The following is a 26,988-nucleotide window of genomic DNA, read 5'->3' as shown; positions in this document are numbered from 1 at the left end:
TTGTATCAAATAAAATAAGTAACGAGTTAGCAACAGTCCAAATAATAAACACTTTACAAATTGGCTTCCTCTTAACATGTTGTTCTTCTCAGAGTTCTCTTCATTCCGAGAGATAACATTACTAAAGACTCTGAAAAAAATACTTAAAACATTTACTAAAGGATGGTTATGTATGACTTTTACTACATATTATACCATGACCCCCCCAAAACGTGCACGCTGATTGGCCAGCGTGCACATTGTAAATCGAGTTATACTAATGGAAAAAGGTTCGGTCACCCAGACTTTTTTCCATTAGTATAACTCTACTTTTAAACACTGTCTCGCTATGTTAAATGGGTTTAACATAGCGAGACAGCTTTTAAAATAAGCAATGGAGATCTCCGCTGTTTATTTTAGCTGGCCTCGCCATAGCAAACTGGCTCGCCATTAAACCCATTTAACATAGCAAGACAGGTTTTAAAAAAAAGCAAGAAAGGCCGCAGCTTTTTTTATTGCCAGCTAAAATGGGTTTAACATAGCGAGACAGTTTTAAAATAAGCAACGGAGATCTCCGTTGCTTATTTTAAAGCTGTCTATGTTAAACCCATTTAACATAGCGAGACAGGTTTAAAAAAAAAAAGCAACGGAGATCTTGCTTTCTCCATTGCTTTTGGCCACAGCTCTGATGTACTGCGTAGGCGCGTACACAGTCAGAACTGCCGCGCCGATGCCAGACATCTGCAGAAGGGCAGTAAACAGGCATTATACTATGCTATTATTTAAGAAAAGTAATAGTTTCTTTTCTTAAATAATGTCATGAATAATAATAACCACTTTGGGTGTGGGTAATGCTGTATTTACCCACAGTTGGCTTGTTTGGGCCTCGGGCTTCGGGACCAAACCACGCCAACCGTGGGTAAATCCAGCATTACCCACACCCAGGCGTGGGTTATTGCTATAATCTCTAACACGTAGCAAAGTCTATTTGGGAATAATTGTATTGGTAGGCTTTTACAAACTAAGTCTGGAAGGTGAAAATGGATATGGATCAAACGCCATGTTTTTTGCTAAAAAAAATTACTGTCTGAGGGGGTAATGGAACTTTGAATAAGATGCAAACCATTCATTAATTAAAAGTGCTATTAGTTAAATGGTTTGGACTTTTGGTTTATTAATAGACTGCAGTACTTAAAAGGGATGATTTCATGTTATAAGCTTGCTATAGACATGAGCACATACTTCACTTGGCAAAACATTTCCATGTCAATAAAATATACTACGTTTTGAATAAGCTATTTTTTACACATCTGGTACTTTTTAAATAAAGCAAAGTGCTTCGTGGAAGTTAAGAATTCCTATTGGAATATGGGTTGTAACAGTTTTAAATCTGTAGGAATTAAGAAACAGAAGATCAGCTCTAGATTTTACCATGCAGGTAAAGAGGCAGTCTTCATCCTAACAAGTTATTTTCCTGGGCTGCATGAGACATGTGGTTAATAAACAAGGTAGTATTTTATTACATGAACTATTCTACTTTGCTTCAGGAATATATTACAAAGTTAAATTTGTTTTCTCTTTCTTATTAAAATATAACAATTTAAAATATCATAAACAATAACATAAGAAATGTGTGGTTAAGGGTGTTCCATGTGTTGAGATTTACTGCTGCTTGTTTTAAGGATTTCTTGGTCTTTGCATTCATGTCAGTATATACCAGATACCAATAAATAATAGAACTGTACTGCCCATGTACATTTTTAGAGTTACTCAAGCATCTGTTCATTTAAATGCTTGAGCAGATATTATAATCAGAATTTGTGTATATCTGAAACAGGATCTACCATGAATGAATTCATTACTCAACAAACAATTCCAATAAACGCCTACACCTTGCCCAATGATTATTTGTAAAGTAAATAATAATTATATGTGCTTTCTTGTAGACAGAAATAATCTAATTACTTGAATTATGTCTGAATATAAGGTGGCACACACACATGTATTACTTTATGGAGGAAAAAGAAAGCAGTTTCCTTCCTTTTGCAACAAGTGGTGTAGAAAATTGCAGTGCCTAAAATTATATGCAGTCACAGTTTTTTGTAGCAGATAAAATAAGTAACAAGAGTTAGAAACAGTCCAAATAATAAAAAATGTTAATCAAGTAGCTTCCTCAGGGTGTGTTGTTATACCTTCCTGTGGTTCAGAGTTCTCTTCATTCTGAGAGATTTTGTAAAGAAGCCACAATGTATTTCCATCATGTGCAATGTTTGCACAAGAATCATTTAAGTCATTTAAACTCTCCTTTAAAGCTACAGCTACTTTTCTGATGTGATCCACAGTTTCAGTTGATGCCCCTTCACTCAGCTCACGAGCATCTTTAACTAAAAGGTATGCATCAAGTGCAAGAAACATCCCAGACAGAACACCAGTAAATGCTCGAGCAAGTTTAGATATGGCATGAAAAGCCACTAAACCAGCCCTGGCAGCTCCTGCTAAACCAAGAAATGCTGCCACCTCATCTAATGAGACATCTGGGTCTCCTTCCTCAGCTTTGCTGTTCTTCATGTTTATATATTTACTACTAAATCTTTCATCCATTTTCTCAATTTTCTCAAACTCTTCCCCCAAAGATGCCAGGCATTTATAAATATCATCTGCTTCCTGAAAATAAGAAACTATAATTTCTTTCACTTTCTTACAGTTTTCTTTTTGTGTTGAAGAATCAGCTATGAAAGATGTTGCACTGGCTGCACCCCCTAAAACACTTATACCTACACCTACACCAGCAACCACAACAGATACCCCAAATGTGAAAGGAGCAAGCATCAGTCCTGTAAGAGCAGTGATTCCGCCTGCTGCAGAAACAGAACTTCCTGCAATCCTTGCAACAACAGCACCTTTGTGAAATGAGTCCAGGTTGTCTGCAATTTTTTCAAGCTGCTGGATTTTGTTTTCAAATGAAGCTATTCTGGGGGACAGCATCTTCTGAAAGTCATCAATATCTTTGACCGTCTTATGGATACTAATAGAACAAATGAAAAATAAAATCATAGGTATTGTAAAAAAATGTAATTTAATACAAATCTTGAAATACATGTATAGTAATGACTTGGTAATATAATTTTATAAACAAAATGTATAGCACTGTCATTTTTTTTAAATTAATATGACAAGACTTGCCCTGCAATTCAGAAAGGTCCTCATTAATCACATAAATTGCTTACTACTGGTAGATCATTTTACATAATGGTGAGAAAATGTGATTCAGGGACAGCAATGGCTACAGCAGTGAGAAAAACCTCATCATCAGCTCCTTAGCATATTTCTGAATCCCACTGAAGGTAGTACAAGCACTATTAGACCTGAAAGCGATAATGTTTTCCCTAGCAGCCCATGAAATGTGTTGGCAAATGGACCCTTACACACACACACACACACACACACACACACACACACACACACACACACACACACACACACACACACACACACACACACACACTCTCACACACACACACACACACACATACACTCACACACATTCACACATTCATCTAGGTACATTCCTGCCCTTATAGACGCACATTCACACATCCACACATATGCAAACACTAACACCCCCCACCCCTATGTTTTTGCTGAACTCACTTGCACCATAACAGTGAATATGTAACGGACATCTTTGACAGCATTCAGTTTTCTTCCAGAAGTGGAATTTGCAACCCATTGATTAACTTAGCAGCATACATCAGAAGCCCCTGACATTTCCAGGTGAGAGCATCTGGTAAATGTGCATTCGCTGTTCACCTGCATTGCTGCATTAACATGCAACTCAGCCTGTGGGACTACTCCTATGCTGAGGCTCTTACTAATGAGAAATCTCAGCAGCTGAGCAGTCTAAGAATTAGAAAGGCTTACTGTAAGTGAGAAAATGGCTGTGTCCTGGCTTATGCTCACCTTTCTGAATCCCAAGGATAGTATTTTCTGAAAACTATTTTTTTAAGTTTGACTTCAGTTTTGGAATCAACAAAATGTGATGTTACTAGTTTATGTTTATTTGTTGTTAAAAGAAAAAACGGTTACTGAGGTCATAGGTTTATTATGAGCCATATCCATTTCAGTTATTAGAATAGAAACTCTGACTCCAGACTTAATTGCTTCAGCACCCAGGCATGATATTTAATGTCTTGGTGTAGCAGATGATTAACTTAGCATTAATGCTGTTTTCTGTTGAAAAATATCTTAATATGTTGGATGCTGCTTTCGCATGTTAAACTGTGTATGACTATTAATTGTATTTAATCAGAAAGTAGTAGATAAAATAAGCTAAGTAATATATAAAAATTGCTGTTTATATGAAAAGCATGATAAAATATACATTATCCGTTTTGCTGTGAACAAAAAATGTTATACTGTGTTGCTGATATGAGCAAACCTTTCTAAGAACTACTGAAACACTGTGTGAGTGTCATGAAACAAGAATGAAAACACATAATACAGAGTCTGTGTTGGTGTCATAAGGCAAGAATGGAAACACACAGCATACAATGTGTGTCAGTGCCTCAAGATGAGAATGGAAATACACAACATACAATGCATGTCAGTGCCCTGAGATTAGAATGGAAATATACATCATAAAGTGCATGTCAGTGCCTCGAGATACAAATGGAAACACAAAACATACAGTGCTTGTCAGTGCCTTGAGATAAGAACAGAAGCAAATAATACACAATGTGTGCTAGTCCCACAGGATAGGAATAGAACACATGATCATGGATTCAGAGACAAAGCTGATGCTGAAAGGCATTTTCTTGCAATGTGGGGAATTGCATTTCTGAGACCTTAAATGCAAGGAGCAAAAACCTCATTATTTGCTAGTTTGCATGCATATGAACTGACCTTCACTTCTGCTACTGATAATCAACATCTTCCTGTAGTAATCAACACTGTGGGCCCATGTATCACTTTGGTAGAGGGAGTCCTCTCATTCACTCTCCCACACACTTGCTCACATTCAAACACACACACATAAAAACACACACACCAACAGATGTCTCCCTTACTTGTCCCTAAGTTGGCAGAGTCCCAGATGTATCTTTTTATTGTTTTGCTCCTACCCTCATAAATCCCAAATCCTTAAAATTCGTCAGCAATGCCAGATATTAGAGATTCATTCTTATTGCTCATAAAGTGCATTCAGATGCTAGAGCTGTTACTTTTTAAGTGAGTCACAGTAATAATTTAAATACTCTCCCTGGTATTGTCTAGTGTTCCTCCCAGCATTTTACTGAAGTCTCCCTACATAGATCCACCTCCATCCCTCTCAACTGTCTGTCCCTGATTTTACAGGATGCTCCTGCTGCTGGTGTTGTAGATGCCCTGTTTCCTGTAAAACATAATCTGTTGCAGTCATTTAATAAAGTTTCATACTTCTTGTTATGTAAAAAAAAAAAAAAATAAGTGACTACACTATCAGGTAGCAAGTGCACACACACACACACACACACACACACACACACACACACACAGACCCCTCACCCAATCAGTGTCAGAAACACACTCACACATTCATCCATTGAGACACACACACACAGACAGACACACACACACACACACACACACACAAACACACATGCGCACGCATGCACACACACACACACACACACACACACACACACACACACACACACACATATCACTCACAAACGCACTCACCCATTCATCCATTGAGACACACACACACACACACACACACACACACACACACACACATATCACTCTCACAAACGCACTCACCCATCCATCCATTGAGACACACACACACACACACACACACACGCACACGCACACACGCACACACACACACACACACACACACACACACACACACACACACACACACACACACACACACACACACACACACACACACATACACATTCCTACCTTACCTATCCCCTAACTAATCCTCTACTGCAAACACCCAGGCAGACACACACTCACACACATGCACACACAGCTCTTCATACACTCACACATGCAGCCATACACATACAAATGCACATAAAGACAAATGTCCTTCTGGCACTATTTGTCTGTTAACACCCCAGTTCTTACCTCTAACATGGTTGGGAAGTTAGTGCATCAGTGCCATAAGATAAGAATAGAAACATGAGCTTTTGACTGTGTTCATCAACAATGGCAGCAGAGGTAATTTACACATCCAAGTGATTTTCTGACTTGCTTGACTGCATGATTGCCTTAATTCAAACATTTCTGATAGAGCTGTCTCTGAATTGGAAATGGTCACTGCATATACCTCACAGCAACCTTTCTGAATTTGGCCCATAATACACTGCATGCCAGTGGCACAAGATAAGAACTGAAACATAATACACAACGTGTTAGTATTTCAAAGTAGGAATGTAAACATAATATAATGTCTGCACCAGTGCCAAAGGTAAGAATGGAATACACAATATACAGGGTGTGTCAGTGTTACAAGGTAAGAATGGAAACACAATATACAGGGTGTGTCAGTGTTACAAGGTAAGAATGGAAACACACAATATACAGGGTGTGTCAGTGTTAGAAGGTAAGAATGGAAACACAATATACAGGGTATGTCAGTGTTACAAGGTAAGAATGGAATACACAATATACAGGGTGTGTCAGTGTTACAAGGTAAGAATGGAAACACACAATATACAGGGTGTGTCAGTGTTACAAGGTAAGAATGGAAACACACAATATACTGAGTATATCAATGCCTCAAGATAAGAATGAAAACACATGATACACAGTGTGTGTCAGTGTAACAAGATACAAATGGAATACACAATATACAATGTGTGTCAGTGTTACAAGATAAGAATGGAAACACACAATATACAGGGTGTGTCAGTGTTGGAACACACAATATACGTATGTCAGTGTAACAAGATATGAATGGAACACACAATATACAGGGTGTGTCAGTGTTACAAAATATGAATGGAACACACAATATACAGTGTGTGTCAGTGTTACAAGATAAGAATGGAAACACACAATATACAGGGTGTGTCAGTGTTGGAACACACAATATACGTGTGTCAGTGTAACAAGATATGAATGGAACACACAATATATAGGGTGTGTCAGTGTTACAAGATATGAATGGAACACACAATACACAGTGTGTGTCAGTGTTCCAAGATAGGAATGGAACACATACTATACAGGGTGTGTTAGTGTTACAATTATTGGGTTGGGGGTGGCCTAATGGTTAAGGTGTTTGCCTTACAAACACAAGGTGCAGGGTTTGAGTCTCACAAGGGATAATTGGTTAGGCTTAAAATGGCTCACAAGGGCAGTTAGCCTAGCACTAACCTATGACTTATAGGAGAGGTACTTTAAAAAAAACTGAAATAAGATACGAATGGAACACATAATCTACAGTGTGTCAGTGTTACAAGATAAGAATGGAACACATAATATACAGTGTGTGTCAGTGTTGGACCACACAATATACAGGGTGCATCAGTGTTGGAACACACAATATACAGGGTGTGTCAGTGTTGGAACACACAATATATCATTGGGTATGTCAGTGTTATAAGATACGAATGGAACACATAACTGAAACACAAATTAGACTATGTGTGCCACTGCCACAAGACAAATGAAAAGATGCAGCCCCACAAGATAAAAATGGAAACACACAAAAACATTGAGTAAACATGTCAACAAAACCAGCAAACATTTGAAGGTGCAGTGCTGGACCAAATCAGAGACTGATTAGGAAGAATTGGCTATAAGGTAATGCTTTATATGACAGGAGAGAGAATATCAAAGGTTAAGGGTGCAAAAGGAAAACTGCAAAATGTTGTGGTTTTAGGAAACTTCTCTGCAACTTCTTTCAGCACCTCAATAATGGAGTGTGATAGACAAATGTGACAAAGGCCTTCCAAAGTTTTTGGACATTGAATATGTTGTACTTTGAAGATCCAGCACATCGTTTAAAGGTGACATAACATCAAATCAGATGCCAGTGAAGACCAAGAAACATTAAACTAATGGTTTTCTGTGCATGAATGCACATTACACAAAGGACTTGTATTTTACACTAGTTAGGTAGAGTTCATCTAACTGCAAGTCACCTCACTGTAGACAAAATTGCAGTCCTCAAAATCAGCACTATGTTTTTCCATGCTCTAAGGTAACTAGATGGCATTCATTCTGCTAATATGAGCAAACCTTTGTTACTAGATATAATTTAAAGATAAATAGCTTGTAGTCATTAAAATAAATAACACAGGAAGTATTCACCACCATTATACATTAGGAAATCAGGGTGCTTTATCTATTGTGTTGACACTTCCATTGCATTGAATATTTCACTGGATTGTTTTACTAGTATGGAGATGTGGTCCCAGGCCCACTGCTGTTTGCCATTAGATCTTTGTATCTGAAAGTTGTGTCCATATTTTCAAAATTAAGTCAGACATGTAATGGAGATGTACAACTCCACCAAAAGTGCATGACTTTCATAGACAAGACATCAAGGCAAAGCCAGCATTTAATGTCCATTTAGTTTAGATGTGAGGGTTGCATCTTTGGTGTTTGCAGATGACATTATCCTGTCTGCCTTAAGTGGCTGTGGTCTCCGGCATTTACAGGAATGATACCTTTCATAATGCTAAAGCAGGAGGACTGAAAATATGCACTTTCAAATCAAATGCTATGGTTGTCTCCTGGGAAAGGGTGGATTTTTTTATGGAGGTGGGGGAGGGGCACACATATTTGGTAGGGTAGTTGAAGTACCTTAAGGCACAAGCAAAGGTAGAGGTGACAAGGATATTGACCTGCAGATGGGTGGGGCAGTGGTAGTACTACAAGTATTAGACAGAACTGTGGAACACAAGCACTAGGTCATAAAACAAAAATCTCAGTTTACCTGTTATGCCCAGTACCTGTGGTTATGAGTTTTGAGTGGTGACTAAAATCATAAGATCTCAGATGCAAGTGACAGAAATAAGATTAAATCAGAGAGTAGCTGGATTTAATCTCCATGACAGACTGAGAAGCTTAATAATCTGTGAGGATCTCCAAGTGCAGACATTGACCCTTCATTTTGAAGAGAATCAGTTGAGATGGTATGGGCACCTTCTAAGGATGTCCTCAGCAGAGTTGTATTTAAGTGTTGGTTCATTCTGTTGAATTTGTAAACTTTTCATGTGTTCGCTCATCCAACTTTCTCTTTATGCTGCATTCTTGTCTCCTGAAATACCTTTCTGCAGACAATATCCTCTGTGCAGAAATCTGGGCTGTTGTCACTAGTTGTGACAAACGTGTCGTTTTTTTCTTTACAATATATCATATTCTGCTCTTCACATCTGTAATTTATTTTGTTTACTATTCTGTAATGGCAATTTAGTTGGAGAAGCTTTCATGTTGATCAGTTATAGTAGCTGCTATTTCCAGTGTGAAAGAGAGTCTGTTTTCATGCTTTCTGTTGACTCCTTATAGGTTCGTAGTTAAGTACCAGGCTAGCTGTCCTTGTAGGCCATTTTAAGCCTAGCCATTTTTTTGTTCATATCAACCTATTCCATTTGGTATTAGACTGGTCTTACCCATCCCATAGGCAATAATTATATTTTACCCCTAATTAGAATAACTTACAAATGAATGAATAACTCCCAAACGCTAAAGGTGGTCTGTCACAAAAACAGTCAATATTGGCAGAAAAAAGACAGAAAATCCACCCAAGGATGGCCAATCAACGAAATCCACAAATGTTCCAATTAAAATGTAATCCTTTAATATGAATAAAACTTCGACTTGAAATAAAATGAAAAATAAAAAAGCTCAAAACTGTCCCTTGAAGATATTCGATAAGTGCTTTTGACTGTTGTCTTCCTCAGATCATATAAAACACTAAGGACTTCCATTTCCTTTTATATGTGGAATTCTATACTGTTTGACCAGTCACCATTGATGAATACTTGGCAACATCCAATCCTGTCTTGTTATCTCAAGATTAATTTGCATGTAATCAACTCTATGCTTCTGTTTCCCGCCTTTATTAAGTATGTAAATTAGATGTTCCAGTCCTTCATTTTGATTGGATATATATTGCGTTATTCATGATAATGTGAGCAAAGTGAGTATTACTCTTCCATTTTCCTTTAATTCTCAAGACCAATGACAGGTGGTGCTGTTCTAAATGAAGTAGTATCCATAAGTAAATAGAAGCATTCATAAACACTCCAAATATTAAATCTTCGAAGGAATTTGTGAATATAACTTTCTATTCATTAAAATGCTATGCAGGTATGATGGATCTTTACCTGCATAAGCAAAATAATAATAAGCAATCAGCATAATATCCTTTAACAATGGCCAGAATAAATTTGGCCTTAATCAGGTAAAATTCACTTGTTGTTACTATCATCAGACAAAATTCAAATTACAGGTTTGTCATATAGATGGCGCAGTAGTTTTGTTATATACTTCTTCTGTTCTTAAATATGAAAGTAACTTTTATCATTATAGTCTCTTCATTCCTTAAAATAAGGATGTATTCCTTTTTTAATAAAGATATGGAGAAGATGGTGTTGGCCAATAAGCGAGCAATAAAATGTCCTTTGACAAAAGCTGAAAAATGACTTTGGTCTCAGTCAGATAATGCTCACATAGTATTGTCTTTGTCAGTTGGTTTTAAAGTTGTAAATTTGTCAATGAAATATAGATGGCACAGTGGATTAATTACACTTTACATCTTCTGTTCTTTAAAACAGGTTTAAGGGGGACTATGCTATTTAAACCAGGGGCTTGATCTGCCCTCAGAGATAATAGTGTGTGACAATACTTCATTTTGATTGGATAGGGGGGTAGTCCTTGGGTAAATTTTCTGTTTCCAGTGCAGAGATAATATCATCTTTTACCTGTCTGTTGGCATGCCAAGTATAGGGGTCTATATTATAAGTTTGAAGTCTAAAATCTTTGAATCTCATATGGTTGACTCCATATGAGCAAAGTTTTCAAACATCAAGCTTAAAATGTAAACAAAGTAAAAACAATAAAACCTACCTGAACACTCTATGCAGGGGGGCAAGCCCCCCTGCACTCCCCACACCCCTCTACTTAAATATACCAACTCTAAGATCGTACTACATTAAAATGAAGGAAATAATTCCCTATGGCAATCTCCGTTGAAATGTTTGATGTTTGAAAATTTCGTTCATATGATGTCCATTATATGAGATTCAAAGTTTTCAGACTTTGAACATTTAATATAGGCTCACATATAGAAGCATAGCAACATGGCTTTGAGTCAGTCCATGTATGACATGTTGTTTAAACCTTGTATCTTGTTAGTAAGGTGTCTTCATGGACATTCTAGTTGTTGCATGTGTCTGGACAGATACCAGCCAAAGAGGACATTATACTCAATGACTGGCCTAATGAGGACTGAGAAAAGGGTGACAATAATATCCATAGATCTAGACACAGTCCCTTTCTTTATAAGTTGTGCAACATAGAAGGACATTCTTTTGACAATAGACACATGCTGGTCAAAAGCTAACTTACTGTCAAAATAAGTTCTCAAATCCTGAACTACTGGGTCAATTCCTAGGGATATATTTCCAATGTGGTGGTTCCTTAGGGTGGATAACTTCCCAGAGGATTCAATAATACTTCTTTGGCATATAGTTTCTGTCCATAATTTTTGCATCGTTTATTTATTTGGTACAATCTTTCCTGCAAGTTGACCAAGTCATTTGTGGATTCAGTGACTGCTCTTAGCTTGCACTCATCTACAAATGTAGTCAGACAGATCCCTTTGATATTGGATTTTACTTCTGATAACTAAATACCAAACAGGAAAGGTCCAAGCTCGGAACCCTGGGGTGACTAGTCTATTTGAGTAGGTATCTTCCTCTATTTTGATTTACTACATCTTATCTGAATTTTTGCCCCAGTTTATTTAGCATTGCTACAATGCCTGAGAGGGGGACTGTGTCAAACACTTTTGAAAGGTAAAGTTATGTGGTGTGTATCATTTTTCCTTCATCCATTTCTTTGGTGACCTTTTCAAAAATGTCCACCAAGATGAGTAAGAATGACCTGTCTTTGAAGGATCCAGACTGGAACAGGTCCAATGTTTGGAGGTTCCCTGTGTCCTTTGTGAAGTCTGTCAGCCCAGCCAGCTAGAAGTTTGTAAATAATTCTGTCATTTGTGAATAGTAATATGATTTGTATGCTTGCCTTAGAAATGTAAGAAAACCATATGTTTTGTACTGAGCTTCAAGATTGTAACCACAGTACACCCCGCTGGAAAAGAGCAGAAATGTGTATAAACTACATGCCTATGCAAATGAATGTGTTGATGGCAAAGGCTGGAATATACAGAGTTAAGTTGCAAACTGTAAGAAAATAAGTGGAAATTGTTTATGACTGTTATCTCTGTTTCAGCTCAAAGGAGATACAATGTTGAGAGTTGTAGGCTTTCCTATTGTCTGGAAACAGAGGTAATTGCAGGTTTCAAATGTAAAGGTATTTAACAGTTTTATGATTTCCAGTTCCAGGCAAGTTTCTAAGAGATAAGTGTCAGCTTTTAAGAGATAAATATTCTTGACACTGAGGTGTCATATTTTAAGTTCCTGTTGGCCTGGAAACTAAAAGCAGAGTTGACAAGAATGATGTAATCTGAGATGACCCAGCAGAAATGTTTGTTAGTAACTAAAGAAATATCTCAGAGAAAAAGTCAATGCATTTTGTATCTTGTCTTGGACCTAGAAACATTCACCCAGCACTTCTGCCTGCGTTTTGTTCTGTAAGTACGACTTGGATTGCAGAGATGTCTCTTAGAAATAGATAGGAAAATAGTAAGATCAGTCTAAATGTTTTCTGTATTTATGGGAGACTGTCCTGCAATGTTGTTTAAAGTATATCCTGTGATTCTAAACTTTGCTGTCTCTGTGTTGAGTTAATAAGTATTGTTTTGTGCTTTTATTATTTATTATTTAATATAGTTAAACCTTTTAATTAAGGCTGGTTTTGTTCAGAGATATTTAAGCTCATAGAGTACTTGCATATGTATTTGGTAACACTATACCAGCCACTCCTAAATAGCCTTCAAGTCTTGGACACACTTACCATTTGGATAACAGTAACATTGCACAGTAGAATTGGTCACCCTTTGTAAGGGCCTTATGGTAGCTGATATGTAGTGGTTGGTGGCAGGTGGTACTATTTGTATAGTCTGGACAGAAGAAGGCATAGCTAGTGAACCTGTGCCAGCCTTCCCCAGGAGTGTCTGTGTTTGTATATAAATCAAATCTCAAGGTGTGTGTGTGTGTGTATGCATGTGTGTGTGTGTGTGTGTGTGTGTGTGTGTGTGTGTGTGTGTGTGTGTGTGTGTGTGTCAGCTACTTGGGCAGGGACACTAAGCACTGGTTGGACAGAGAGGGTGCTGGTGGTTTTGACTTGACCACTTGGCTGAGATCTGAACCCTGTAGCTGTGCCAGTGGGGAGTCTTATCAGGGATATGAATAGAAAGGGAGAAATCAGCCCCGGACTGACTGCGATTTCTGTGTGCTCTTAAGGGAAATTGTACTTTTCTGTGGGTGTACTTGTAATTCTCCCAATGTGCTCGTCCTTCATTGGTGTTAGTGGTGAGGATTGAGGCTCCTTAATTACTGGGCTAGTACAGGGGCATCATATATTAATTGTTTGGCAGTGGTGGGATATCCACATCAAATATTAATTGGTTGATATTGGTGAGTTAGCCACATCACATATTAATTGGCTTGTAGTGGTGTGGATATTGAATTCATGTAGCTCATGTACAATGATCACTAAAGGTGTTTTTGTACTCTAAATCAGCCAGTCAGTGAACATTCAGAGTTCATATCAAAATTGTTTTGTTTCTTTTTGTTAGCTTAGTCAGGTAGAGCAGGCAAGCATGTCAGCAGAGGAGTATGGCAAGCTGATAAGGAGCCATTTGGCTGAGATATGCCAGGCGAAAGGATTGGCACATGGAAACCTGACTAAAGCAGACATGGTTGCAGCTTTAGTCATAGCTGCATCAAAGAATAGCAACCAGGAAGATGATCAGACTGGCCATGGAGATGTGCAACTCTCAGAGAATGGACAGCTCAACCTTTCCACAGAGGACTTAATAATCCATCTGGAGTTAAAGAGACTTGAGATGGAGGCCAAGCATTTAGAAATAGAAGCAGCTGAGAGACTGAGATGTCTGCAGGCTGAGGAGAATGAAAAACTGCTATGCCTGGATGCTGAGGAGAAGGAGAGGCAGAGGCAACATGAAAAGGAGATGCTGACTTTTCACCAGAGTCATGGAGGTAATGGGGAAGGGAATAATTGAACCCTAGAAGCAACAAAGGTCAGTAAATTTCTTCCACAATTTACAGAGGGTGATAATTTTGATAGTTTCATTCATATGTTTGAGAGGGTATGTAAACAGTGTGATATTAACCAAGGGCTCTGGGTATGATTCCTGACTCCTTTACTACATGGTAAAGCTGTAACTCTTCTTTCCAAACTGTCTGATAATGACTTCTTAAATTATAATGTTGTAAAAACTGTTTGCTAGAAGGTTTTAAGTTAACACCTGAAGCTTATAGGAAAAAGTTTCTTGAGCATAGATGCAAGGCAGATGAAAGGGTGTTTGAATATGCTGCTGAACTAAGTACTTATTTTCATAGGTGGGTGAGTGGATGTCAGGTCACTACCTTTGAAGGGCTGGCAGACCATTTAGTGAGGGAACAAGCCCTCAGCACTTTGCCTGAGGGCATGAGGATTTGGTTAGCTGATAGACAATGTGCTACTGTAGATGAGTTTGGGAAGAAGGGAGACCTATACCTAGCAAGCAGGGCATCACTGTGCAAGAAAGGGACACCCAGTGCTGCTCATGGGTCTAAGGGAACCCATGGTGAGCAGCCAAGACTACCGCAACAGTAGCAGGGGAAGCCACTAGTACCGGTACATGTCCAGGACTTAGAGTTAAATGTTTTAAATGCAACCAATGGAGCCATGTAGCATATAACTTTCCACAGAGGCAACATGGGAAGCAAAAGGTGGGAGAGCCAGTAAGTGGGAATGACAAAATGCCAATAGTAGGTTATCTCAAGACAACAAGGGTACCAAACTACCATTCTGCAGATGTCCTGATAGGGAAAGATTTTGATAATGGAGTATCATGTTTTCATGCAGTTACATGCAGTCAGACTTGGAGACAAGCATGTGGTTCTGGTAGCCTGGAAGAGACCCAGGCAGACTGGACACTTGCAGCCAGGACTGGTGAGGTGGTTATTTCAGGGAGGGAGCTACCCTGTAGCAGTGAGACTGAAGGTGAGCCACAGCTGCTTGTGGGTACTGATGTTCCCTTGGACAGAGTGACTGCAAGAGCAGAGGTGAGTAGTAGTACCCAGGATGACAGTGAGATACCGCTGTATGAGGATATCAGACTTCTTGTGGAAGGGGAGCTGGGAAGGGTTACAAAGAGAGAGTTGAGACAGGCTCAGTTCTCAGACCATACATTACAAGTCTTGAGGCAGGTAGCTAGTGAGGCACCTGATTCTCAAGGCAAGGGGGAATCTGTATACTTGGACAAAGGGTTACTGTACAGAGAGTGGACCCTTGAGGGAGGGCTAGAGTGTGAGAGAATACATCACTTGGTAGTGCTTACAGCTTTTCATCTGGCAGTTCTAGCCTTAGCCCATGATATTCCCTTTGCAGGTCATATGGGCATAAACCATACAAAGAGATGTATTATGCATAACCTTTATTGGCTTGGAATTTCCAGAGATGCAACAGGGTACTACAGGACCTGTGAGCAGTGCCAAAAGGTAGGCAAGGCAGGAGACAAGGTAAAAACACCTTTGATGTCTTTGCCTGTGACAATGGAGCCATTTCAGAGGCTAGGTATGGATATTGTGGGGCCTCTGAGTACACCAAGTTCCACAGGGAAAAATTATATCCTAGTGGTAGTAGATTATGCTACCAGATACCCTGAGGCAGTGGATCTGTCCCCCATTTTGGCAGAAAATGTGGCAAATGTTTTGTTAGAAATTTTAAGCAGGGTAGGTTTTCTAAAAGAAATACTGACAGACAGAGGTGCCAATTTCATGTCAGACCTACTGACTTGTCTGTGGAAGTACTGTGGGGTGAAGCACCTAAAGACCACCCCTACCATCCCCAGACTAATGGCCTTATTGAGAGGTTAAACTATACACTCAAGTCCATGCTACAAGCATTTGCAGACCAGTTTAAGAGGGATTGGGAGAAATATTTGCCCCATCTGTTGTTTGCTTACAGAAAGGTTCCCCAGGAATCCACAGGTTTTTCACCCTTTGAGTTGTTGTATGAGCATAGGGTGAGGGGACCTCTAGATTTAATTTGATATGAGTGGGAGAGTGAGTGTGAATCCCACAAGGATTCTGTTGTGGCATATGTCCTAAACCTCAGGACAAGGCTCAGGGAACTCATGGGCTTGGTCTGGGAGAACCCGGCAGAAGCCCAACAACAGAAAAAGGTCTGGTGTGACAGGAATGCTTGCGCTAGAGAGTATGCTGTAGGGCAGCAAGTAATGGTTCTCATTCCTGTCAAGACACAACAAGCTCCAAGCAGCTTCAGAGGGATCCTACAAAGTGGTAAGGATGTTAACTACATGATAGAATTGATAGGCAGGAGGCAGGGGCACAAATTCTACCATGTTAACATGATGAAACCTTACCATGATAGGGAGGCCCTTGGGCTGAGTATTTGCAGTGGATTGCAGGAGGAGACTGAGGAAGATCTGGTGACTGATCTCCTCAGTGCGGCTAGGTTCAAGAAATCCAAGCAGTGTTACAGGAGTCTGGGGACATGTTTACTGGGAAACCAGGTTGCACCCACTTGGTGCAGCACCATGTGGATACAGGACCCCAAAGACCATTTAGACAGGCCCCTTAGAAAGTCAAACAGACTCTGAGGGAGGAGATACATGAAATGTAGGAACTAGGAGTAATTCAGAAGTCCAGCAGTCCCAGGGCCTCCCTAGTGGTGCTGGTACCAAAGAAGGATGGCAACACCAGGTTCTTTGTGGACTACAGGAAATTAAATAGTCACACAGAGTCAGATGATTACCCCATGCCTAGGACAAATGAAGGCCTAGAGTAGCTGGGAGGGGCTAAGTATCTTACCACCATTGATCTGACCAAGGGTTACTGGCAGGTGCCCTTGATTGCCAGTGCTAGAGAGAGGTCAGCCTTTGTGACTCCTTTTGGCTTGTATGAGTTCACAGATATGCCCTTTGGGATGCAAAATACCACAACAACTTCCCAGGGGCTAGTAGATTGTATTCTAGCAGGAGCAGGAGATTTTGCCCTTGCTTACCTTGATGATTTTGCCATCTACAGCCATTCCTGGCAAGATCACCTTCAGCATGTCCAAAGGCCAGGGTTGACCATTAAGCCAAGCAAATGTCAGGTGGGTATGGCAGAGATCTCCTACCTGGGACATAGAGTGGGGAGTGGTACAATCAGACCAGAACCTGCCAAAGTGGAAACCATTCAGGCATGGCCTGCACCTGTTACCAAAAAGCAGGTGAGGGCATTTTTAGGGAAAGCAAGGTATTACAGAAAGTCTGTCCCCAGTTATAGTACGATAGCTGCTCCCCCTCACAGACCTGACAAGGAAAAATAGGCCAGATAAGGTAGTGTGGACCCCAGCATGTGAGCACACATTCCAGAAGCTTAAAGAAGCTTTGGGAGGACCCCCTTTGTTAGCCAGTCCAGATTACAGCAAATAATTTGTTGTGTGGGTGGATGCTTCAAGTCATGGGGTGGGGGCTGTACTTAGCCAGATTTCTTCAAAGGAGGAAGAGCACCCAGTGGTTTATCTCAGTCATAGGCTCCAACCCACGGAGGAATGTTATGCAGCTGTAGAAAAGGAATATCTAGCCATTGCGTGGCCACTGCAGAAACTTCAGCCTTATCTATATGGAAGTAAATTCACTGTAATTACAGACCACAATCCCTTAACATGGCTACATTAAGCCATCCAGAAAAATGCCAATTTACTAAGTTAGAGCTTAGGGTTGCAAGAATATGATATGACAGTGCAGCACCTCAGTGGGGTTAACAATGCCAATGCAGATGGGCTCTCAAGACATTGAATGGGGTAAGGTGTTCCCATAGAAGCTCAATCTTCTCAAGCAACATTTCTCAAGAGTCACTTGAAAAACTAGCTTGAGTTTTCAAGGGGAGGGGGATTGTGGAGGCTGCCAGCCCAGCTAGCTAGAATTTTGTAAATAATTCTGTCATTTGTGAATAGTAATATGATTTGTATGCTTGCCTTAGAAATGTAAAAAAACTATATGTTCTGTACTGAGCTTCAAGATTGTAACCACAGTGCACCCTGCTGGAAAAGAGCAGAAATGTGTATAAACTACATGCCTATGCAAATGTATGTGTTGATGGTAAAGGCTGGAATATACAGAGTTAACTTGCAAACTCTAAGAAAATAAGTGGAAATTGTTTATGACTCTGTTATCTCTGTTTCAGCTCAAAGCAGACACAATGTCTAGAGTTGTAGGCTTTCCTATTGTCTGGAAACAGAGGTAATTGCAGTTTCAAATGCAAAGGTGTTTAACAGTTTTATGATTTCCAGTTCCAGGCATGTTTCGAAGAGATAAGTGTCTGCTTCTAAGGGATAAGTATCCTTGACACTGAGGTGTTATATTTTAAGTTCTTGTTAGACTGGAAACTAAAAGCATAGTTGACAAGAATGATGTAATCTGAGATGATCCAGCAGAAATGTTTGTTAGTAACTTAAGAACTATCTCAGAGAGAAAGTCAGTGCATTTTGTATCTTGTCTTGAACATAAAAACATTCACCCAGCACTTCTGCCTGCATTTTGCTCTTTAAGACTTAGATTACAACAATTTCCTCTTAGAGATAGACAGGAAAATAGTAAGATCAGTCTAGATGTTTTCTGTATTTATGTGAGACTGTCCTGCAATGTTGTTTCAAAGTATTTCCTGTGATTCTGAACTCTGCTGTCACTGTGTTAAGTCAATAAGTATTGTCTTCTGCTTTTATTATTTTTTATTAAATATATTTAAACCTTTTAATTGTGGCTGGTTTTGTTTAGAGATATTTAAGCTCTTAGCGTACTTGCATATGTATTGGTAACACTGTACAGGCCACTCCTAAACAACCTTCAAGTCTTGGACACACTTACCATTTGGATAACAGTAACATTGCACAGTAGAATTGGTCACCCTTTGTAAGGGTCTTATGGTAGCTGATAATTAGTAGTTGATGGCAGGTGGTACTACTGTATAGTCTGGGCAGAAGGAAGCATAGCTAGTGAATCTGTGCCAGCCTTCCCCAGGAGTGTCTGTGTGCTTGTATATAAATCAAATCTCTAAGTGCATGTCTGTGTGTGTCAGCTACTTTGGCAGGGACACAAAGCACTGGTTGGACAGAAAGGGTGCTGGAGGTTTTGGCTTGACCACTCAGCCTAGATCTGAACCCTGTAGCTATGCCAGTGGGTAGTCTTATTGAGCATCTAGAAAGAAATGGAGAAACCAGCTCCAGACTGACTGTGATCTCTGTGTGCTCTTAAGGGAAATTGTGCTTTATTGTCTGTGTACTTGTAATCTTCCCAATGTGCATGTCCCTCACTGGTGTTAGTGGTGATGACTTAGAACAAAACCTGTATCAAGGCTGAGATTGAACAGTGTTGTCAGAAGTGTGGCTAGTATACAAGATGCATTCAGGGATATTGTCAGGACCCAGTAATGCAGTATTTTTAGCTTTTTATAGCACTTTTAGAACTTAATTTTGTATGATAGTTGAAGGCAAGCCAGTTTCAGGTATCTCTTGTGGGGCAGACAGAGGGTAGGGAATGGTAAGGTTAGAGCTAAATCCTCAGTGTAGTTAACATTATTCACAATGATCATAATGCATTGCTGCATTATGCTTTTGAGATTATGAACATCACTAAAGAAAGGCCTTGTATCTGTCTTTGACTTGAATTGCCATTTTAGCTTCAAACATTGCTTTCTGGTTTATTTCAGTGATGAGAGCTCTGTCATTCTGGGAATTACTCTTCTTACTTTTGTTCAAAATTCTTTTCCTTTTATTCTAAAGCTTGCTGATATTACGGTTCTATAATGTGGGTTTGTTTCTGGGGTTTGCCTCTAGGGCTGTTCCTAAGGGTACAGCTGCATCTCCTCAGCTGTTCACATGGTATGGTGTGGTGGCATAGGTTTCCATGTATTCAATAGAGTTAACTGAGTTTAGTGGGGATCTGAAGTTTGCCAATGTATCACTTAGTAGCATATAGTTTGTTTTAGAGAAAACACTAAAGGATCTCCATTTTCAATTTTATTTTGAAGGAGAGAAATTTATGGCCAGATGTAGTAATTGATGAAGATATGCTAGGGATGATTCAAGATCATCCATATTAGTAAAGACAGCATCCAAGACATTATTCCCCTTAGTGAGTACTCTGACCAATTGTTCAATGGGGGGGGGGGGGGGTTGTATTAACAAAGTCCAGGAATCTCTGTGCTTGTGCAGTAGTGATGGTGTAGGTTTCCCAGTCTATAGTTGGATAGTTTAGATCACATAGGAACATGGTGCTGGGTTTAATACTGAGTGATTCTAGATCCTGTAGATAGGCATTGGGTTTTTCTTTTGATATACAGGGAGTTCTAAAGTTGGCTAATATATGGTACGAGACCTTTCTGATGGTTATCTGAACATGGGGAAGCTCTAGTGTCTCATGCTGCTTTATCAGCATTGAACCGACTCTCTTCTGAATGAACCTTGAGACACCACCACGTTTTTCCCATCCTGTGCAGTAGTGTTATAGCCCTGCACAGCTTCCCTCTGTTTTAAACCATGTCTCAGTTACTACACAGATGTAAATTATCCACCAGGGTGAGAAGGATCCTTCAGGATAATTTCCCCTACTATTGCCTGGCAATTTTTGTCAAATTGCATCTGCATATAGTGCTGTTTCTGGTGATTATTTGGTCCAAATGTGATGCGATTTCTTGTAAACAGACAATTCTATGTTGCCTGACGCAATGCTTCTGCTGCTAGATTTCATTATGTCTTTGGCAGTCTACCACAAAATCAACCTGGCAACTTATTTTCCGACTGATCTGAATAATTTAGTTAGGTGATATCTTGTTTGTGTCATTGTATAATGCCTGGCTTGATAATGTGACATGATAATATATTATTGTGACTCAGTTTTCATATTTTTGCACTTTTATGAATGTGATTCATCACTTGATATGTTATTTGATTTTAGTCCAATTGCCTCAAGCTAACAGCTTGTAACTTTGCTTCAGTTGGCCAGTTAGTGCACAAATTTCATACAACAGTAGTTTGTTTTTACTGTATCTAAAGCTGATATTTTTATTTTATCCTTTATTTATAGTTTTCACTAAATTTCTTATTTATTGTGTGCTGTAGTGATGTTTTGTTTGTAACGTGCCTGGGTAAATATATATTTTAATAAACCTGAACTTGAATACAAAATTATTCTTTAATGGAATACCGGCCCATTGGAAAGTACGTAAACACATCCACCCACACATGCCATGAACATTTACTGGCAATTTGGATAACTATATACCAAACTGTAACCATCTTACCTGTCCAGGTTGACTTCATTGCTTTTATTGTCATCCACTTCTAAAAATAAACAAAATAAAATGTTTTAAATTTAATACTGAAGGCCTTGATAGTTTCTCTTATTATCCTTATAATTTCTCTGTACACAAGTAGTTATGTTGCATTTTATCAACATTTGAATGCACACCTTAACATTTCTATGCAAGGAAAATTGAATCAATGGAAGGCACATCTGACTTTAAACAGTAAAATAAACTCAGGTTCTTACCATTAATAAGTAATTAAAGGTAAATCATGACAGACAATTGCACCAGTGCAAAATCATTAAAAATAAACATTAATAATTATTTTTTCTTACTCTCTTTCCTGAAGATTATGTTTGGATGATTTGAAACTTTTTGTATAGTCCATCCACTGACTATTTTTATTCCTTTTCTTTGCATGAGTAAACCAGGCGTTGCACACCAATGCTCTACCAGTAGAACCATTATTTTTGAGTCATAACAAGACCAAAAGCAGGCCTTATGAATTGGTATGGACCCCATTGTATAATGTGTATTATAAAAAGCAGGCCTTATGAATTGGTACAGACCCTATCACATGATGTGTATCACAAAAAGCAGGCCCTATGAATTGGTTTAGACCCCATTGCATGATGTGCATTACAAAAAGCAGGTGTTATGAATTGACACCGACCCCATTGTATGATGTGTATTACAAAAAGCAGGCATTATGAATTGACACCGACCCCATTGCATGATGTGTATTACACAGTATGCTTGCTGCTTAGTGAACATGTCACTGGAGGCTGCAAAGTTGCATAATCCCCGATACCATTCAAAAAATGTTCATGCAAGACATTAAAGCCTCACTGTCTAACTCGTAAACAAAGTTTCCTTCTGGCTGAATATACTTCCTCCATCCCAGTACACAGATTGTTGTTTGAACCAGTGACACACAAAGGTATCTTGTCCTTTCACAAATGGGTGTTTCATTGCTGCAGTTCTGAGAACTGTATCATATAGCCAACAATCACATTTTCTAAGCAAAACAACATGTATTATTTAATATTTATTAAATATTTACATATAAATATGTCAGATGGAGGGTTCAATTTTAACTTGACCAATGCAGATAAGTCCCATATAAGTACACCTACTAAATGAAAACATCTGTCAAATATTTTTTCTGATCTTATAGTGTTTTTTCCTTTAACCAGAAGACCCTCTGCAAACAAAACTAGATTAAAGCATTGATTTGTCATTATCATACCATTTTGGCATTTCTGTGAAACCTTGTATTACTTTCCTTTTGCATTTGACACCACATCAGTTACATCATACACAGTGTCTTGAAGAAAGCCATTAAATACTGGAATATCACATTATCTAGAGCACTAACAGTCTTAAAAGGAAAAAGCCATTGCATCACTCACCACTTATTTTTTAGCTAAAGACCTAATAAAAAATATTAAAACTAGTACAGGTTACAAAGTCTTCTGCAGTGGTGCTTGTGTTAAATACTGTGCCCTCTAGATTGCATAGCTAGATAGGTAGTGGTTTCCAATCTCACAGCAGTCAATTTGTGTGTGTGAATACAGAGATGTATAAATATGACTTTTAAGTACTTATGGCCTCAGTAAAGCAGTAGCCTCAAATTAATTTGCAACTTTTAAACAAAAATATGGCATCTAGGTCCATAGAATTCATTGTTCCACTGCATTTGACATTCATTAGACCTATCATTGAGTACAGTGCCCCCTTTGGTATGTACCTAACCAGGCATATCCAACAATTGGAATGTCCACAGAGGTTCCTCATTAAAAGAATACAGGGCATGAGTAACATGTCCTGTGCAGACCACCTCAAGGCCCTATCCCTGTATTTTGCCCCTTACAGGCTGTTGAGGGGAGATCTATGCCTGGCATACAGGGATTTTGTCAGACCCCACCCTGATGGACCTTCTGCATGTTCACAAAACAAACAGCATCAGCATTACCCATTTAAAAACTTAAACCTTGCCTATGATATAAATATGACCTGATGGAGAGACAGGTGTGCATCCTAGACACTACCCCTTCTCTGAAATGGGCTTCCCACCCATATGGAGCAGAGTTTCTCCCTAACCCTATTCAAGTGTAACTTGGAAAATTTGATGAGGAACTGAAAATTTATCCCTGGTTTGGCACCTATGTCTTTAATGGACAAAGGCAACCTTGAAATGGTTTATCTTCCAGCCCCTGCATATAAATGTTTCATCTCCCAAGCCCCTGCTTACACTTATCAAGGGTGCCAGATCTTGTCAGAGATTTAGGATGCATAGCTAGGCTTAAAAAGGCCTTTGTCATCATTAGTGTGTCAAATGCAAACCTAGTAAACACCTATGAACCAATGAACATAACTCATCTATTTGTTTATTAGATTTCAGTCATAAATAAGCAACTTCATATGTCAATCCAAAATTATCCCTTGGAAGGCCACATCTATGTGCTACTACATTTTCAAGTTTATAATTAAAAAGTATTATAAAATGATATTTCAAAGACATCCGTTAGAAGAAAAAAATAACACAGAAAAACATGGAAAAATGTAAGCTTTTGCTATTGCCAAAACAGTAAAAGAAATCCAGGAATTCCCACTGTAGATGACTGGAGAAGCAGAATTAAATTATTTCATTTGTCTGTCGTAATTTTATGGGTCATAAGGCAGTATTTATAAAAATTAGTGCACAATGGATTAATCCACGTGTTTATTAAGTAATATACAAATTCAAAAGAACAACATGAAATATTGAAATCAAAGAACAATAATAATAAAACACATTATATTAAGCGAAACATGTTTAAAACATGAGTCCTATAATAAGAATATAAATAGTGGAGTAGAACTAGTACACAGTAAATTGCTGTATCAAATCTGCACTCATTTGGACAGATAAATGCACAACTGGGAATAACCACGTATGTGTGAGATGAGTAATACAGGCTTGTGTTGCTTGGATAAATTAGTCAGGAGTTCCAAAGGGATCAATGATCACTCTCTGTGAATAGAATCAAATGTTTTTCCAAAGTGCTTAAAACTGCCACAGTGGGACTTGTGAACTTTGTAAGCACATTCCTGAGTGTTAAATTTGCTTTAATGTATAATCAGTGCTGGACCTCCCAGGAGTAAAGCCACATTATTGACCATCAATATGAAAGCAAGTTATATTTATTATCCTTTGGCCAGAATTTATACATATAGCGTAACATCAATATTCAAGAGTGAAATGGACCTGAAACTGTTGACAAAGGAAGAGTCTACCTGAATAGGGAATGAATGCAATTACTGACAATGTGGGTAACTGAGAGATATAACAGGTATCCTTAAAATGCTTAAAAAATCCTATGTCTAACTGCTAACAGATTTTCTTACATTCTGTGCATTTTTTGTGTTCAGATCACTAGATCTTGGGCCTTCTCTTTCAGTGCAGAATAACTATTCTGGGAATTTTCTGCATGTGACAATCAAGTGTTGAGGGATTCAACAGCCTCACATGGTAGATGTGGTAATGACATGTCTCATTGTACATTTTCCAGAGCTGCTATCAACCAATTAATTTTCTCTCCTGAGAGAACTGCCCCATGTGCTCCTGGCTAGGGCACAATTTCACTAGTCCATTCATTCTCTGACTGAGGCAAGAATTCAGTCTATTTGTTCTAGTTCAGAGATGAGAACTGGACACAGAGTAGACTATCATTTACATGTGAATTTCCTCCTTCCCAGCCTAACTCTCTGTCCATAGTAGCATTCAGAACAGCCTGCCATGGCTTGCAGGTTGGCAAAGCCACTCAATCAAATATCTTTTAGTTGCAGCATCCCTTTGCCTCTGTAGGGGTCAATTGCACACATTGAGTTACATCACCACCTAGGATGGGAAAAACAGTGATGGCTATTCACTTCCTCCACACTTGCCTCAGCCCTTCTAGTGCCCAAGCCACCAATAAATGATGTGTCATCTGTGTTGCATTTGGGCTCTATCCCTCTGTACCACAGTGCTGAAGCTGCTAAGGATGATTTCTCAGTTCTATAAAACAGTGCTATTTAAAGAACTTAAGTTGCAAACTGTTGTATTCTGTTGCTGTAAAGATCTTTTTTCTTTAAAGTGGGAAGACCATTTGTAAATTCAATCCCATGCTCATAGTTGCAAAGTTCAACCAAGATTAGATGGCATGGAGTAAACTTTAGCAGTCAGTTAGATGAACAATCCACAGTCATTTAAAGCTGATGTTGAGCAGTTATTTAAAGGCAGTGTTGCACAGTTAGAATAGTCAGAATTTAGGAAGAACTTTCCAGGGTATATCCTTGCATTGGCAAGAGTCTGCCATGGTTTATACTTGTTATATATGGTTGAAAAGGCAGTATTCCACATTAAATATTAGAATTAAAGGAATATTTGCATGCTATTTATCTTCATCTCTACTTTTGATTTAATCAGATTTTTACATAAGAACTGATGAATTGGCATTGTGTAAATACTGAATTATTATTCAGTATTTACTCTTGTGTCATCATGACTAAAAAAGAAAGGTTTGTGAGACTGAATGCGTCCTTCTACATTTCGATGATGATTAAATAATGAATCTAGGAATTAGATACTGAGCAACTGACTGTTATGCTGTGTTTGCATTTCAATTATGCATACTTCTCAACTGTCCAGATTTTTGCAAAATGCCCAGATTTTTGCTTCATATTTTCTGTCTGTTCCTCAAAAAGTTTGTTTATCTGGCTGATGTTTGGCAAATTGGTGAGGAATGAAGTCACAAAATATTGCTAGATATTTGAGGTTCAGACGTCATACCCTTCAGAAAGTTCATGTTAATGCAAAACTTGTCATTCAATCAACTTTCCACATTTGTAAGAGCAATGTTTAAAAATTGTCAGAATTTTTGGGCCTTTCTTCCCTCATTTTTATGGCTTTGTTCAGATTTCTTGCTCTAAGAGGTTGAGAGGTATGCTACTAGGATTTCTGGTGAACTTATTTGTTATTCCTCATATGGGTCTAGCCTATATCATCAGAGATGTGGAGGAGGGGATTATTTATGTTTCTTATACTTGTTAGACATGCTAGCCAGGGAGTACAGCATGTCTCAGTTTTTAATTTTGGATGAGCACTTTTGTTAATAAACTATTAACTTCCTCAGAATCTGTGTTTTTCTTATTTTCAGTTTGTTTTCTCAACTAGGCTTTATTTATACTTGTATTGAATTTGCTTTCAAATGTGTTTTCAACAGATTTGCCATATAAAAACAATTCTTAAGATAAAGTGCTATTTTCACATTTAAAACACTTATCTGCTGAAGGCACAAGACAATGTCCA

At 38.6% G+C, this 26,988-nt stretch overlaps 1 protein-coding gene across 3 annotated transcripts in view; it reads right to left on the bottom strand.

Annotated features, from left to right (window-relative positions):
- Positions 1-1,301: 1,301 nt before the first annotated feature.
- The window catches only part of LOC122791087 (apolipoprotein L1-like), a 97,392-nt gene continuing 71,705 nt past the window's right edge, over positions 1,302-26,988 (bottom strand). For all 3 annotated transcript variants that reach the window (XM_044058881.1, XM_044058882.1, XM_044058883.1), the window contains 2 exons: positions 21,651-21,690; positions 1,302-3,004 (listed from right to left, as the gene is read on the bottom strand). In XM_044058881.1, coding sequence (XP_043914816.1) covers positions 2,140-3,004; positions 21,651-21,690 — 905 coding nt within the window. In that variant the 3' untranslated portion in view covers positions 1,302-2,139. The remainder of the gene's footprint in view (positions 3,005-21,650; positions 21,691-26,988) is intronic.

The sequence above is a fragment of the Protopterus annectens genome, chromosome 16.part0 (assembly GCF_019279795.1).
Source record: "Protopterus annectens isolate FY-2018-M chromosome 16.part0, PAN1.0, whole genome shotgun sequence".
In the NCBI taxonomy this organism is placed as follows: Eukaryota; Metazoa; Chordata; order Ceratodontiformes; family Protopteridae; genus Protopterus; species Protopterus annectens.
The sequence above is the reverse complement of the archived record's forward strand: the minus strand, read 5'-3'. Positions and strand labels throughout refer to the sequence as shown.